Source organism: Triturus cristatus, chromosome 5_2 (assembly GCF_964204655.1).
Source record: "Triturus cristatus chromosome 5_2, aTriCri1.1, whole genome shotgun sequence".
Lineage (NCBI taxonomy): Eukaryota > Metazoa > Chordata > Amphibia > Caudata > Salamandridae > Triturus > Triturus cristatus.
The window spans coordinates 395,067,520-395,082,431 of record NC_140588.1 but is presented as its reverse complement, the minus strand read 5'-3'; the positions used below and the strand labels follow the sequence as shown (position 1 = coordinate 395,082,431).

At 46.7% G+C, this 14,912-nt stretch overlaps 1 protein-coding gene across 1 annotated transcript in view; it reads right to left on the bottom strand.

The window, feature by feature from the left end:
• The window catches only part of ABCA13 (ATP binding cassette subfamily A member 13), a 2,655,493-nt gene that overhangs the window by 1,253,197 nt on the left and 1,387,384 nt on the right, over nucleotides 1–14,912 (bottom strand). Inside the window, exon 37 of the mRNA XM_085606362.1 lies at nucleotides 4,627–4,726. Coding sequence (XP_085462488.1) covers nucleotides 4,627–4,726 — 100 coding nt within the window. The remainder of the gene's footprint in view (nucleotides 1–4,626; nucleotides 4,727–14,912) is intronic.

Below are 14,912 nucleotides of genomic sequence, written 5' to 3'. Positions count from 1 at the left end.
TGATGTAGTTGTGCAAACACTAGTGCTGACGGATGAGCACGCATTTCATCAGGACCTAGATGCAGTGATTCATGCTGAAAGAAAGGAGGCGCTGGAAGGATGGCAGAGATGTCCAGTAAATCGAACTGTTCTTGTGTTCTGTAACTTCATCTTGATATGCTCGTGTCCAGGGACAGAACTCTGCACCTCACCCGTGAAATGCCCAATGAGTGGCACATTCCTGCTGTGAACCGTCTAATAGTGAACACATTTTATCATTAAGACCCAGGTGACCCGTGGAGCAGTGTGAACAAGCACAGAACTGAATACTTTAGTGTGTCAGCGTTTGGCTCAGTGATCACGGCACAGCACATTTCATCATGGACAGCGGGAGGGGGAGGGGAGAAGGCACGGGCAACGGGGGTGCGGGTGGGGGAGGGGTGTGAGAAGGTACGGACAATGGGAGGGAGTGGGGAGTAGAGAAGGTAGTAGGAGAACCTCATTAAGGAAAATAGTGCTCACAATAGAACGTACTGTGCAACACTCAAAGTAAAGGGGCCAGTAGTCATGGGAGGAAACAAATTACGACATGGCCGCAATAAGGAGAGACTAACAAGCCTCATAATCAATCAGAAGACAACATTTACGAAAGACAAAGACGCAAGCCAAATAAAAATATTGGCGGGGAGTGGGCGGGACTTTCCTCACCTACTGAACTACCCCAGATCTTCACCAGAGCAGCGCTTGCGTGCTCGCTCTAGGCTCGACCTAAAAATAATTGTTCGCCCCATTGCTTTGTTACATATGGACTATAATCAGATGTGATCCATGTAAATCTGGTTGTTACGCAGGGAGGTTCTGAGGGAAAAGAAGTAGATTGATGAGGAGCCATGGGGGTTAGGATGGCGGAGTGCCCTCCCTCCCACCGGGCTTTTCAGGCAGGTGGAGCAGTCCAGGGACCGCAGCAGAGAGTGATTGGTGGGGAGATTTAGGGGCGTGGCTCAAGGGGTTTAGGGAGCATAGAATGATAAGTTACTCCCTCTTTTCATGCTCAGTTCAGGGAACGTTGATTACTTCGGGACAGTTTTTGTCCACCTTTTAGATAGGATTTTTAGTAGTACAGTGCTGTTCCCAGGCTGCTTTGAATGACACAGGTGCATCGTTGAACTTGTATCTACTGTACGGTTTGTCACTGATGGACAGGTGTGTCAGATGGAGGTGACAGTTTGGGAGGCACAACATAAGGAAGTATTGCTATGATAATGGTTTGACAGCAGTATGGAGGGCGACTAGAGATGTGGAAAATTGATTCAAGAGAGCATGCTGAGGAGGAGCCAAGATGGCGACCGGGACGGCAGCGTAGGCTCCCGGCTCCGTGAACCTCCGCATCCCGCACAGATATCCTGCATGAGATCCTTAGCCTGCGCTATATGCCCGTGTTGGTGACTGAGAGCGGCAACCGATCGTGTGATCCTGCAGTTTCTGGCGGCGGTACCGCCGGAGAAATGTCCATTTGAAGTTTGCGGCCTGTGCAACCCTGGAACCGGGACCTCGGGTGGACAGCATGGCCGGGCGGCAGTTCAACAACAGCGGCCTTTGGTGACTGGGTGGAGTCGGACTACCGGAGCGGTGCGAATATTGGCCTACATTTCGCCGTGGTCGTTCCTACCACTAAGCGTAGCGGAACGATTGCATGCCCGAGGTGGCAATTCCACGATTCTCCGGTAATTGCCTCGGCCTTCGCCGGTGGGCTGCCCGGACACCGCCCGTAACTCGCCCCGATTCTCGCGGACTGCTCCTGGATTTTCGCGGGCGCGGGTCCGAGGTGGGGATGACTGGTGCCCGTGACCACACACCGGATATATATTTTTGCCTGCCCCCGGAGCCCTGTTTCCAGTGACATGGAACTTGAGGTGCTTGTGCCTGAGTCCCGGTCCCAATCTGGGGTGGACCTACCCGGCGGACATCTTGATAGGACGAAGTCTACCATCCTGTACACTGGGTCTCAGCAAGATTGGGAGTGTGCGACTATGAGGAGCGTAGCGGAGCGAGCGCTGGGAGCTGTGCTGGGGTACGGTGACCTTCTCGAAGCTCTCGGTGCCCTTCATTCCACCTTGGTTCACGGCGCCTGGGTATTGGAGAGAAAGTTTGATGGTGTGGCAGCAGCGTCGGAACAGTTGCGGCCTGCCTGTCCCCAGGTACACAGGGACTTGCTACCCTTCACACAGGAGGACAGTGTCGTGGCCGCCCCCGTGAATAGGGAAAAGCTGGAAACTCCGGACAGTGTACCAACGTGTGATCGGCTGGCTGTGGGTCGGGTCTGTTCCGGAGGTTTTGGATCTGAGTGGGGGGTGGCGGCTTTGTCCCACGCGCAGCATCCGGCGACCCAGGCAATACTCAAGCAACAGTCGCCTGCTCTGGCTGATTCCGCCTTCCTGGACCTTGTGTGCAGTGCAGATCCTGGGGCAGCACTGGGAAAGACGACCCTCCATAATGCTGACTGTGTCGGGATTCAGAGACATCCACCCTACATGTGTGTGTCGCTTCCTGGTCTTTTTTGGACGCTCCTCTTTCTTGTAACATTGGACATGGCACTGGGTCGATGGGTATGCATGGGTAGATTCGCAAAGAGTGGCCAAGGATAAGGCTGATCCTTCAGAGGTGGGCATCTAATAGGCGGGCGGGCTCAGGGGTTGCGTGCTCTCACGGCATAACTGTTAGTGTAATAGGTGCATAATGCTCCCCATTTTTCTTTGACATGGTCGATTTTGCGTTGTTTACTGTTTGCTTTGGGGGAAATCATATTGTGCGGGAGGGAGAAGCCGGGGGCATGTTTTGAAGGCCCTCCTCCAGTTTATTAATACTCTCTCTACCCCCCCCCGTCTGGTGGGGTTTCTTTTCTTACTTCTTTTTCTCTGTTTCTTCTATATTTCGGGTCTGGTTCTGGGGCGACAGGCACACTGCTGGGGGGGGGGGCCGTACTCATCTGCAGAGGTGCAGGGTGGGGGGTTGGGGGAGGGGATTCTTTAGTCTTTAACCCTTTTTTTCCATGGCCTCCTTTTTCTTCTCTCATTCTTCTTTGTCTTTCTTCTCTGGGATCAGCATGGTAGGACTCCTTCGCTGTTAATCACTGCTTTTTCATGTGTGCCTCAATTTCCGTGGTGTTTTCTGGGTCTTAGGGCAGGGGACTGCAGGCGCAAATGGCCGTGATATTCCTCCACATCCTGAACTTCCTGTTTCAGCGCCAATTACTTGATGGAGTGCCGTTTATTGTTGACGTTTATTACTCTGCCTGCCATTTTTCGCTGCTGGGAAATTGTTCGGCACCTGATCCTTCCATCCCTTATTATAAAATGAAAACCTTTTGTATCCTGGTCTCTTACTTGGGCGGTTCGGTGGCCGAGAGTATACTAGCATGGAAACTTTGCTCCCCGAGGTGCCGCCTGTGATAAAATTTGCTTTCTGTTACTCTGACTGTTTAGCGGCCGGCCCCGGGGGTTGTAGGCCCATACTTGTAATTGGTTGAAATGTCAATAAAGGTTTTTACAAAAAAAAAAAAAAAAAAAAAAAAAAGAGAGCATGCTGAATAAATGTGGATGCAAGTTGTGAGAGATGAGTGCTTGGTTGTTCGCACACTGTACGTTTTTGAAAGGTTGGTCTTAGGGGAGTGGGTTGGTTATGGTTGTGTTTGCTTAATGTCTAGTGAGGCATTGGTGGTAGCATTGTTGGCCTGTGCAAAGGTTTGTTTAGCCGTGAAGCGCTCCTGTTAATTAAAAGCTGCCTTTTTCACACACAAAATAGGTGTTAGTGTGGTTTCTGGGCTGCACGTCCACCCCGAATAGTCGTTTCTTCACCAGGATCAATAATTGCGCCGGCGCAGACACTATTGCGCCATGGTGCAAGGATGCCTTCATCATGGGGGGATTGTTTTCATGCAGGAAGGGGCACCTTCCTGCACGAAAACAATCACTACAGACATTTTCCTCTTTCAATGCGTGCTGTAGAATGTAGCACGCATTGAAAGAGGAAAAAACGAGGAGAAATTAAAACATTTCTCCTTGTTGCGCCTCGCTACGCCACCCCTATGGTGGCGTAGCATACTGACGCATTTCCAGACGCATTTCCAGATTTACCATTCCTCGTAAATCTTGAAATGAGTCTGGTTCCATGGGCGTTGCATGGGAACACCCACAGCAACACCCATGGAACACCCCTTTCACGCAAAGTACTGCGTGTAAAGAGGCCATATTTACAAGGACAGGAAAAGCCATGCAGGGTGGCTTTTCCTGTCCTTTTAAATATGGAGCAGTAAATCTGCCCCAACAGTTCTTACCCAACAGCCAGCTGGCATTTGGGGAGATACACTAGAATACTGTTACAATACTAGTTAGACCACAGAAGTAAAGGGGAACCTTCCACTGATAGTAATATCGCATATATCTACTGCTGCATAGAGTGTGCTGGATGGGTGGGATGTGAGGGGAGCCGATCAGTACACTAAAGCATAACTGATCAGCTATGTTAGCTGTAAAGTACACTTTACATTTTCAGAAAAGAAACTAACCTGAACATTTGCCATTGGTCTAGAGGATGTGAAAATAATAGCCTTCTTCACCTAGTGATCTTTCAAATAGAATGAAGACTTACTGTTGTGGCAGGTAGGTTCTGAACCCAGAGAGGCCTCCAGGTCAACGTCCAAATGTATCGGCGGGTGCTCCTCCGCAGGCTGGATCAATTTTAGGAATATCTGAAAAATAAAAATATATTTACATTATTTCAAGAATTATCACATCATTATATATTTGAATAATGGAGAAAGAAACGTCCTCAATTGTCCTTGTAAAAGAAAAAATAATAATAATATTCAGGTATGCGAGCTTCTCAACCATGAGATCTTTCAGTAGTGGGACACACCTACTAAGTACAGCTTAGTTCATGTCAGAAGTGGCTGTGCAGCTTAGCCCAGAATGGTCGCTCACATCCCTTTCCAATTTGTAACTTGCAGTTTTTACTTTTTTAATTTAATTAACTGTAGGACAACTGTAGGACAACAAGTATCACAATGGAAAATGATGTCAGCTAAAAGTAGTGAACAGGGAAACCTCGCTCTTGTCAAATGACAACCTGAGCTCACTAGAACTAACATTTCATTGTGAAGTGTGCCTTTTAGGGTTCCCAAAAGCAACCGAAATAATAAAGATAAATGTCTCTTTCTGAATCATGGGCTTCAGTGCACCACTCTCTGGTTAGAGGCATCCACCATTGCAAAACCCTCTTACATATCTCATGTATGCTACGAATCCTCAAAATCACTGCCCCAGCAGTGAGCCGAGGTAAACAGGGCTGGATTAACCACCAAGCAAAATAAGCAGGCGCTCAGACCATCAAGGGAAGGGGGCACCACAGACTTTTTCCATTGCCGGATTTACCGTAGACCATATAGTGCAAAACTGCAAATGGTGCAACTGAAACTCTAAATAAAGTGGAAGTATACAAAAATAAACATTATTTTCCATCGTACTGTAAGTTTTATTTTATTTGGAAACAGGAAATGTTATTACAGTTTATTATTGTTTATATTTTGAATTAGATATATGAGGGAACCAAAATCTTTTTAGTGCTTAGAGCCTCCAAAGGTCCTAATCCGGTCCTGGAGGTAATGTACCCTTCTAGATGAGAAAAGAAGCTGATAGCATGAAGAAGAAGAACAAACAAGGCTACAAAGCCACCTAGACCTCCCCCTCGTCTAGCCAGTCCACGCCCAAATCAATTATTCCTCTAAATGAAATGTCTTTAAAAGGATGTGGTGTGCAATTAAAATTCCACCTGAAGAGTTATCCTAAGTTCACAACTTCTGTACTTTGGTTGCTGTTTTTTGTCTTAACACAACTCCGCCTACAGGCAAGTTAATGTAAACAATGTGTCACAGATATTTCCAAGTAGTTGTTTGCAGTGTGTTTTTTCCAAAACAGCTTGCCACTAGCTAAAAATGGGCGAAGGAAAAACCTTCACCTATGGAGATGAGTAAAGTCAGAATCTCTGCTTTAGAGAAGGAGAGTCGCAGCACATCCCTGCGATGAACGGTGGATCGTTCCATAACTGGAAAGCAGCTGAGACCAGGGCTTTAAGTGGCATGAAAAAACTGGTGGGTCTATCAAAGGGGCGTGGTCAATGTAATTAAGGGCGTGGCTTAAAAACATATAAGCCTAAAATCTGTTTAGCACAGTGTGCCCCCGACTTGTATTTTGCTGCTCCTGTCATTGGGTCCAGATATATGATACAAAAAGTGACATCATACCTACAAGTCAGGACTATTGGCTTTGTCAATGGTTGTTAGCTGCATTAGATAAATAAGCAGCAACTATGGCTTGTTTATAATACTGAAAAAACATCCACTTACAGTCCTTGTGACACCACGACAATGTTGCTGCTCCTGAGTTTCAAAAAGAGAAGGGAAATCCAGAGAGAAAATGACTCTCTCTAAAGGATTTCCCTTCCTCTACAACGCTCACCACGCGCACATCCATGTGCCTGCTATCACTGCAGTCCGGAACAAAAACGGACTGCCTGTGCCAGGAGAACAAAACAGAGCCCGATAGAGACCCGTTTCGAGGCCTCATTAAAAAAACTGCCAGTGCTCAGACCCGGTGAGACCCGGCCCACTTAAAGCCCTGGCTGAGACAACCTCAAAGTATGTGGGCTGTAAGATACGGTGGATGGTGGTGTTGGTTCAAGAGTGGCTGGAGCTCCAGGAGCGATGTGCACGGGTGGTAGAGCTCACCCTAAGGAAACGTAACAGAGTAGCTGGAAGGATAAATGCATAGGGCATGATGATAATGAAGCGGCTTGTAAGGCGCACAGCTACTCCGAAGAGTGTCCCGGCACCAAGCACAGGTCAGAGAGAGTCAAGTTTTCAACCTCTTTTTAAACTTTGTCATGTTGCTAACAGTCGAAGCTCAAGAGGGAGATGCCGGACGTTGTGGTGAACACTGGACACTAACAGGGGTGGTGGATAGCTGTGGAAGGCTGTGAAGTTGTACCAACTCACGAATTGCCCAGGCGCGGCCAATGCAGGTAAGAGTGGTGGGGTCAGGTGGGGGGGGCGGATTGCGACAGAGCAGGGCCGGCTTTAGCGCTGGTGGCGCCCTGTGCGACAATGTTTGTTGGCGCCTCCCAATGACCACCTCCACCACGGATTCTCTCACTAACACCCTTTAACAGTGACCAATTCTCCATAACCACACTCTCTCAGATGCATTGATTTAGTTATATAGCGCCACTCATACCAGTGTAGGGTGTCCGAGCACTTTGCATCACGCACACATTACACAGAGACAATCAATCAGACGTTTGTAAATCAGTGTATAGGAAATGTTACATACGCCAAAGGACTAAAAGTGCAGGAGTCGCATGTCATCCATACTGGTAGGCAGTATAGTTTAAGAGTGCTTGGTGTGGAGAAGCACAAACTCAGAGTCGAAAAAGAAACAGCAGAGTTGGGAGTTTTCTTTAATTATAAGAATCGATTTCTAGCCAAATTAACCCTTTTTGCAACATTAATCAATGTTCTAATAATGTATACTTTGCAGTGTGTATGCAGTTCTAGGATGAAAGTTTATAGCTCACTAGTCTATATTAGAACTTTAAGTTATAAATTGCAAGTAAAACAAGCATTGGCAAAGCCAATAGGTCTCGCCTATGGGCAATCTATTGACTTTGCCAATCGGGTAGAGGTGCCCGATGGCAGGGTGGTAGGAATAGATACTGGGACTGGAAAAATAAAAAAGCATTAGGAAGAATGCAGCGCTGATAGCGTCGTAGCGCTTTTTTCCTTCTTTATAGCAGTTTGGGGGAATAAGCAAAATGGACTGGGAGGGGATGAAGGAACATGAGGGGTGAGGGGAATAAGCCACACAGACTGGGGTGTGGGGGAAGAAGTAACGTGGGGTAGGGTTGAAGTAAAAGAAGCAAAACGCACGTGGGTGAGAGGGGAAGAAGCCACGTGGACCGGTGGTCGGAGTGGAAGAAGCAGCATGGAGGGGGCTGGGAGGGGCAGAAACAACACGAACAGAGGGATAGGCGACAATCTCATTCACATCAATGTACACAAGTGCAATAAAATGGGGACTAATTAGCAGACAGTGAAGCACCTGCAGAGCCTGAGAGGCAGCAACGGAGGAGCAGAGCGGCTTCTAGGAACTGCAGACTACGTGCCCTGACAACTGACTTTTAAAGCTCTTCTATCTTTTTTAGTGCTATGGGAATGGAGAAGCTGGAAACCTATAACCAGCTAGTGCAGGCGCTGGTCTGTTTCTGAACGTGACCGATGTAGGAAGAGTACGAACATCTCGAGACATTAATCACCACTCAATAGTTCAGTACAGAGTATGGTGAATTGAAGCGCTAAGCACGGTGAGCTGTCACGCGCTCAAACAGCAATTAGGGAGATGATTTTGTACACGGAAACCAGTGAGATGAGACGGAGGGAAAACAAGAATCGAATGCCGAATAATCGACCCATGGCGTATCGCTTGCGAGTTTTTATTGAATTTTGCTTACGAAACATAGTTCACTTAATTTCCTGGGCTTTACATTGACACTCAGTGCCCACCATGTGCAGTGCAGATGGTTGCAGGTGGTGATCACCAACATGTACTTTTGGGAACCAGCGCTTTTTTGATTTTCAGCCGGCGGCAAGGAGAGGGCGGAAAGAACAAGTGCTCACCAGGCAGCCACGGCAGAACAACGAAAAAACGCACGCAAAACGAAAGTAATCATTCCGCGGCCGCTTTGATGTTCTCAGAGGCCGCGCGGCCCACTGAGAACATCAAAGCGGCCGTGAAATGATCAGCAGGCTGCCAAATGGTGCGGGCGCCCGGCGCACATGCACTGAAGTTGGCGGCCTGAAAGCACTGGTTTGCACTTCCAGATCCCCCTTTTACAAAAGCTCTCGCGAGAGCAGCTCAGGCGAGACCTAAAAAGGATGTCTCTTTTGAAAGCGGTAACCTGCTGATCTGTTTACATCATAGGCACTCTGTACTCTGTACTCTACTTGGTACACATTCTTTGCAGCAGGCATATTAACCCTCTGCACTAACTTCACCTAAGTCAAAACCTCAACTATACAAAATGCTGATCTCTCTCCAGGAAGCAGGAAGATAATTATTCACACGAGTTATCTTGACATTTATGAGAGGCCTGGTAATTGCCGGGGGAAAGAAACGCTGCAGCAGGTGCTTCAAAAGCATTATAAACTATTAACACGGCGCCTCCAAAAAGCCAGCACCCGGTGCGGTGGCACCGGTCGCACCGCCCTAAAGCCGGCCCTGCGACAGAGGATGACGAGGGAAAATGTATTATTTATTTAATTTTTCCTGGTGGGCGCCCGACGAATTCCCCCCCAATCCGGCGTCACCGCTCTTACCTGCATGGGCCGCGGCTGCAATTGCCCCTCAAAGTTTTAGTGAACAGTGAGAAGCGGTCCCCATTTCTTTTATCTAAACAAAATTGCGAGTTTAACAGTACACAAAGCTTATAGTGTTTTAAAAATAATTCAAAAAGGCGAAATTGAATGGATTTCGCAATTTTGCTCTAGATCCTCATCGTTTAGTTTCACCTTCAACCAGACCCAACTTTTTTGTCAACAACTATTTTTGCTATGTACGATCCAAGTACCTCACTACCAGTCTCAAGCCGCAAAGTGCAAAAGCCATGATTGGATGATGAACCTGATGAAAAGGGGACAGTTGACAAGGACCTAATCTCAATGCCGCTAACCTTTGCCCTTAACTGAAATCAACTAGACTGTCATTAATTCTGCTGCGTAAATTCAGCCAAAGCCACAGCTGAAACTAACCATGGACTTCAGCGCCTAATACACATAACATATCATGACTGTAAAACATTATTTAATGTAATAAAGAGGGTGCACATTTTTCTCCGTTTTTCCATAATCCATTTCATAACTCAGTTGTGCTTTAAGGATGCAGGAGCAGGCTGTTAAGTTTGCACAGATCCTATAAACTGATTGTTCTCTTAAAAACCCAGAAACATGTATCATGATCTCTTTGTCTGCAAGCCTTGCCTTATTCAGAATGTGCCACTCGGCCTCCGATCCGAGTAAGGGGGCTCGTGGCACGCTGAAGAGGGCTACTGAGGTCTGAATCCCAGTCAAGACAAAAGCATATGAAGTGCTGGGACGTGTACTTTTTATTATTAATGCCAGCCAGTCACGGTCCTGAATGCAGAGGGTTCCTGGACGGCTCAGCTTCAACTGCCAAACGGGGCAGTCTCTGCAGGGGACGGTCTGCAGGGCAGCAGCCTCAGAAAGTGGGTCAGCAGAGGCGGGGTGCGCATGTCAAGCTGGCAGGTAAGCTGATTCGACCAGGCACGGTCACTTTAATAACAAAGCATCATAAAAGAAAACGTGACTATATCCAATTACATTCAATTTGATTCACTCTGGTATCCAGGAGGGAGTGAAGTGGTTATCTGTGTCGTAAACAGGATTAGTTTTGCTGAAATGGGATTTCTAGTGCTTAAAACTGCAAAACATAATTAGAAATTCAACTGAAATCGAAAAGTAGCACAAAAGAAGAATTGTCGTATGTACAGCAATACCCCATCACCAGTAGATAAGGACGTGTCATCTGATTGGTCACACAGAGTCACATCCTCGTTACGAATGTCATGAGGCGGCGGAAGTATCTCTGCCCTGTCACGAGGGCGTGACGACAGAGGAGAGGGAGTAGTCAGAGGAGGAAAGGGACAGTAGATAGCGGGGGAGCAAGGGGCTGACATGTTAGGGGATTAGCTCTGGGAAAGAGCAGTTCCACTTTAACAGCAGGTGCCAATAAAGCAAAGGTGGGAACATATACCTGTCTGATACTGTTTTTGGAGAGAGGGACTCTGACAACAATAAATGGGGCAGACTCACCGGCTTGCACTGTCAGTGCTTTGAGACACATTATCAAGCTGCCAAGAGTTCTCGCCAAGCGTGCCCGCTGTACCCAAGTATGTCACCTAGATCGTCCTACCCCTGAAGGTGCCTGCTGACCCGCCATCAAGCATCGAAAGGGCCTGCCTCGTCTGTGTTACAGCAGTCGCATCAGATCTCTGCTATGAACCAGCATCACCTACCGCTGCTGCCACTGGCCCGGACCTGAAAAGTGACCATCTGCCATTCAACGCCGCAATGCCTCTGAGTGAGGGATTGGACTAATATGCCCTGCACCATATCAAGCATGCATCTGGTCTCTTCTGCATGGTCTGACATGTGGCGCACAAGTGTCCTGATGGTCTTGCAAGATTCTGTCCAAACACGAGAAGCCATCCGCTGGCTCCAGGTTCTTCTCACTGGCCCTCGCTCATCTTGCACGGTTGAAGTAGCAGTGCCATGATCAGGTATCCTAGAGTTCACCCCTATGTGGAAGCCATTACAGAGTTACACAAGTAAAGTGCACTTCAGCACTTAGCATCAGCATGTGCCTGATACTTGTCTTGCACACTGCAAGCATCAAGTGACAAAATCAAAGATATTTGAAAACAGCCTACTCTGTTGCATGCAGCACCCCCATTCCAAAGGCATCTATGAGCAGCTTTTTCTGCTAATGGGGACAGTACCATCAGAGCTCATGTCTGCTTGTGTGCAAGAGGTATACCCCATTGGCATAGTGAATAGGGTGACCAACCGTCTGTAAATTTCACAGACCGTCTGTCATTTTGGTGTCCTGTCCATTGTGCGTCATCATTCCTTTTACAGACGCATTTTGTCCATAATTCTGGGCATTTAAGCACGCTGTGCTTTTCCCCTGCGAGAAGCACCAGGAGTTAACGCTTCTCACAATCGGGGCCAGCTCGCACTTCTCTTTTTAACTCCACAGCATGCAACAAACCCTCCCCGACCTCGCACAGGCTGTGGACAGGCCCAGTGCCATTCTGACTGCAGCTGATTCTCACATTTAGAATGACAATGGGCCGTCTGCCTTTAACAAAACATGTGCAGGCAAGTGAGTGCCTCATTTAGAGCCAGTAGACTGTAGCAGAGGAGCTTTACCCAATCAGAGTACTGTGGGGAACTTGAGGCCTTGTGGAGTTTGCCAATGTTGTTCCCTGAGAGCCCGACTACATTAACCCCCGGGGTGTGGCACCTTCCCTGCTGCCTGTGCCAGGGCCTGTTTTTTCGGCATGCAGCACTCCTTTCCCCTTGCTACTTTGGAGACACAGAAAGGCCTGTCTCCTTATGAGATGGTTACAGTCCAGAAATTAAACATCTGTGGGGTTTCGACTTTGACAGCACATCAAGTTTAGGAGCTCCGTAGATTTTAGTACTTGCACTGTGTGCTCAGAGCTGTTTGATTTGATTTTGAATCCAGCAATGATGAACAGTTTATGGTGGTTATCTATTTACTTACTTATATACTATTGAATGACCTCTTCTGACGTGTCTGTAAAATGTACCTTTTGTCTGGAATTTTTGTCCTGAATTTCGACCTTCTGTCCTGAATTTTTGTCCTGAATTCTGACCCTTTGTCCCGAATTTTTACACTCACCGCCCTGAATTTGCACCCATGCCAGTTGGTCACCCTAATAGTGATGATGGCAGCACCACTTGATCCAATAGTCCGATGACCACTGCATTTCAACATATCTGATTCCAGGATATTGGGCAGCAGTTGAGAGATGTGTTGTAGAAGATATGAACACTCTGTGCAGGCCACATGCAAGAAACACACTGATGATCGAGTTCTAATCCAAATCTTCTCATTAACCTTGTGGGAGATGATGTCAAAGATCCATTCATGTCTTTTCAACCAAGAAATAAATGTAAGTCTTACAAAGGGTTTAGGAAATGTCTGAATGATAAGTTTAACCCACAGAGCAACATAGACTTCAAGCCCTATACATTCGGCACAGCTTTTCAATACTGCAATGAATCAGCAAGTATTTTTGGGATGCACCTGCTGCAGTTAGTCACCATTTGTGATTTTTTCAAGTTCAGTAGTGGATAATTCATTTAACTTTGGACCATCAAATGATGCAATGCCATCATGTTTCACATAAAGCTGCTGAAATAACCCGTATGATTGCCAAAGATACTCCAGATGTTTCGATCTGCAGTCTGAGCATAGGCCACTGTAACCAAAATGGAAGTGGGATGTACAAGAAAACTTAACAAACCTTCCAGATTGCTGTGGGTGTTAATTACAAAGTTTAGAAACTCCCAACATAAACTTGAGGTGACAACCTATGCTACCGGTGCAGTCCTGCATTTCTACATGTGCGGTCATGCCCAGCCATGAAGCAAATATGTCACAACTGGAAATAAAGACAACCACGTCCCTAGTGTATGCAAGTGATCAAAAAAGCACACAGAGACAGAAGCACACTGCCTGAGACGGAAGACTAGAGATCCAGCCGGCATGCCTGTACAATGGATACCAAACAGCGCTCCTCATCTAATGACTACTTTTCAGAAGGCTAGGGGAGCAAATGGTTACACTTATGACTGAGCGCCCTACTAATCCAATCAAAAACGACAATGAACAGATATACCCTCTGGACCAGAGGAATATTAAAAAGATGATCTCTATTCAACTTCAAGTCGATTATCAATTTGCTTCATTAGTGCTAGCCAGCAGAATCACCTATAACATGTGTGTCTTTAAGTATGGCATGATGGTAGCGCAACCAAACCTCTTGCCATAAATTGTTGACGTGTTATGGTTGGGTGTCAGACACACTGCCAAGAACTTGGAGAAAGATAAATAAACTCTCACCTAAGATGCCACATCATTGCAGGAGGATATCCATGTGCTGTGTGGTGAACCTCAAGTCCCACTTCTCCTTAGGAATGACTTAGAACATATGATCTCAGAGCCATCCAATGGATTACCGGGTCAAGGAAAGCCCAAAGGCACCCAGATAACGCTCCTGTCCACTTGGTAGCCCATATTCACAACTGGGTTTCTGCACGCCTACAACATCAAGTAGATGAGGAGCTACAGATCTTCCTGGACCAGGACATCATAGAGCTGGCTCCAAGCCCCAACTGTTACTGTGGCAGACAAGGAGCTCAAATAAAATATGTGTGTGTCGAAGCATATCTACCCAACACAAGACATCCAGAACCCCATCTGAATTACATAATCATCTGTTTAAATTATACTTTTCTATGATCGAAGATTAATCTCTATAAAGGGTACTACCAACAAGAGCTTTATGTACAGTTGTGCTACGTGCCTTTTTTCTGGGCAATAGGAGCTGTACTGCTATTATTGATGAACTTGGAATCTTGTTAGCAAATTGTATTTATTAGGAAGCAGTCAAGAAAATCATATGCCCCATGAAGAATGACAACCTGGTTTACAGCTGCACCAAGAAAGTGATACACATTTCTTCACTATATATGCACGGCTGAAAGCCACTCGACCCTTACATCTGTTAATTTGAGGAGTACAAACTCTCTTTATTAGCCAAAACAATGTCAACAAAGGGATGTGTACCAACCTGGATAAGCTTGCTGCATTGCAGAAAATAGCAATGCCCAATGATATTTCTGATTTTAGGTCTTTTCTGGGCATGACAAGTTATGCTCTTGTTACATTGAATACTTTACCAATAGGAACACGCCGCTTCCAGAACTGACCAAGCTAGGACAACAATTTAACTGTTTTCCATACCGACAAAACACATGGCATACTCGAACCCCACTTTACACACTGAAATGAAATGAAATGAAATGAATGAAATGAAAAAATATTTAATAAAGCGCACTGCGGCCAAGCGGCTTCCTGGCGCTGGGGACCTGGTCAGAGCTCACAGAAGGGATCCGAGGGACCTATGAGGAAAAAGCCTGAGTGAAAAGAAAAGTTTTGAGGGCTTTTCGAAAGTGGGTGTAAATGGGGATGGAGCGAATATGAAGTGGAAGGCTG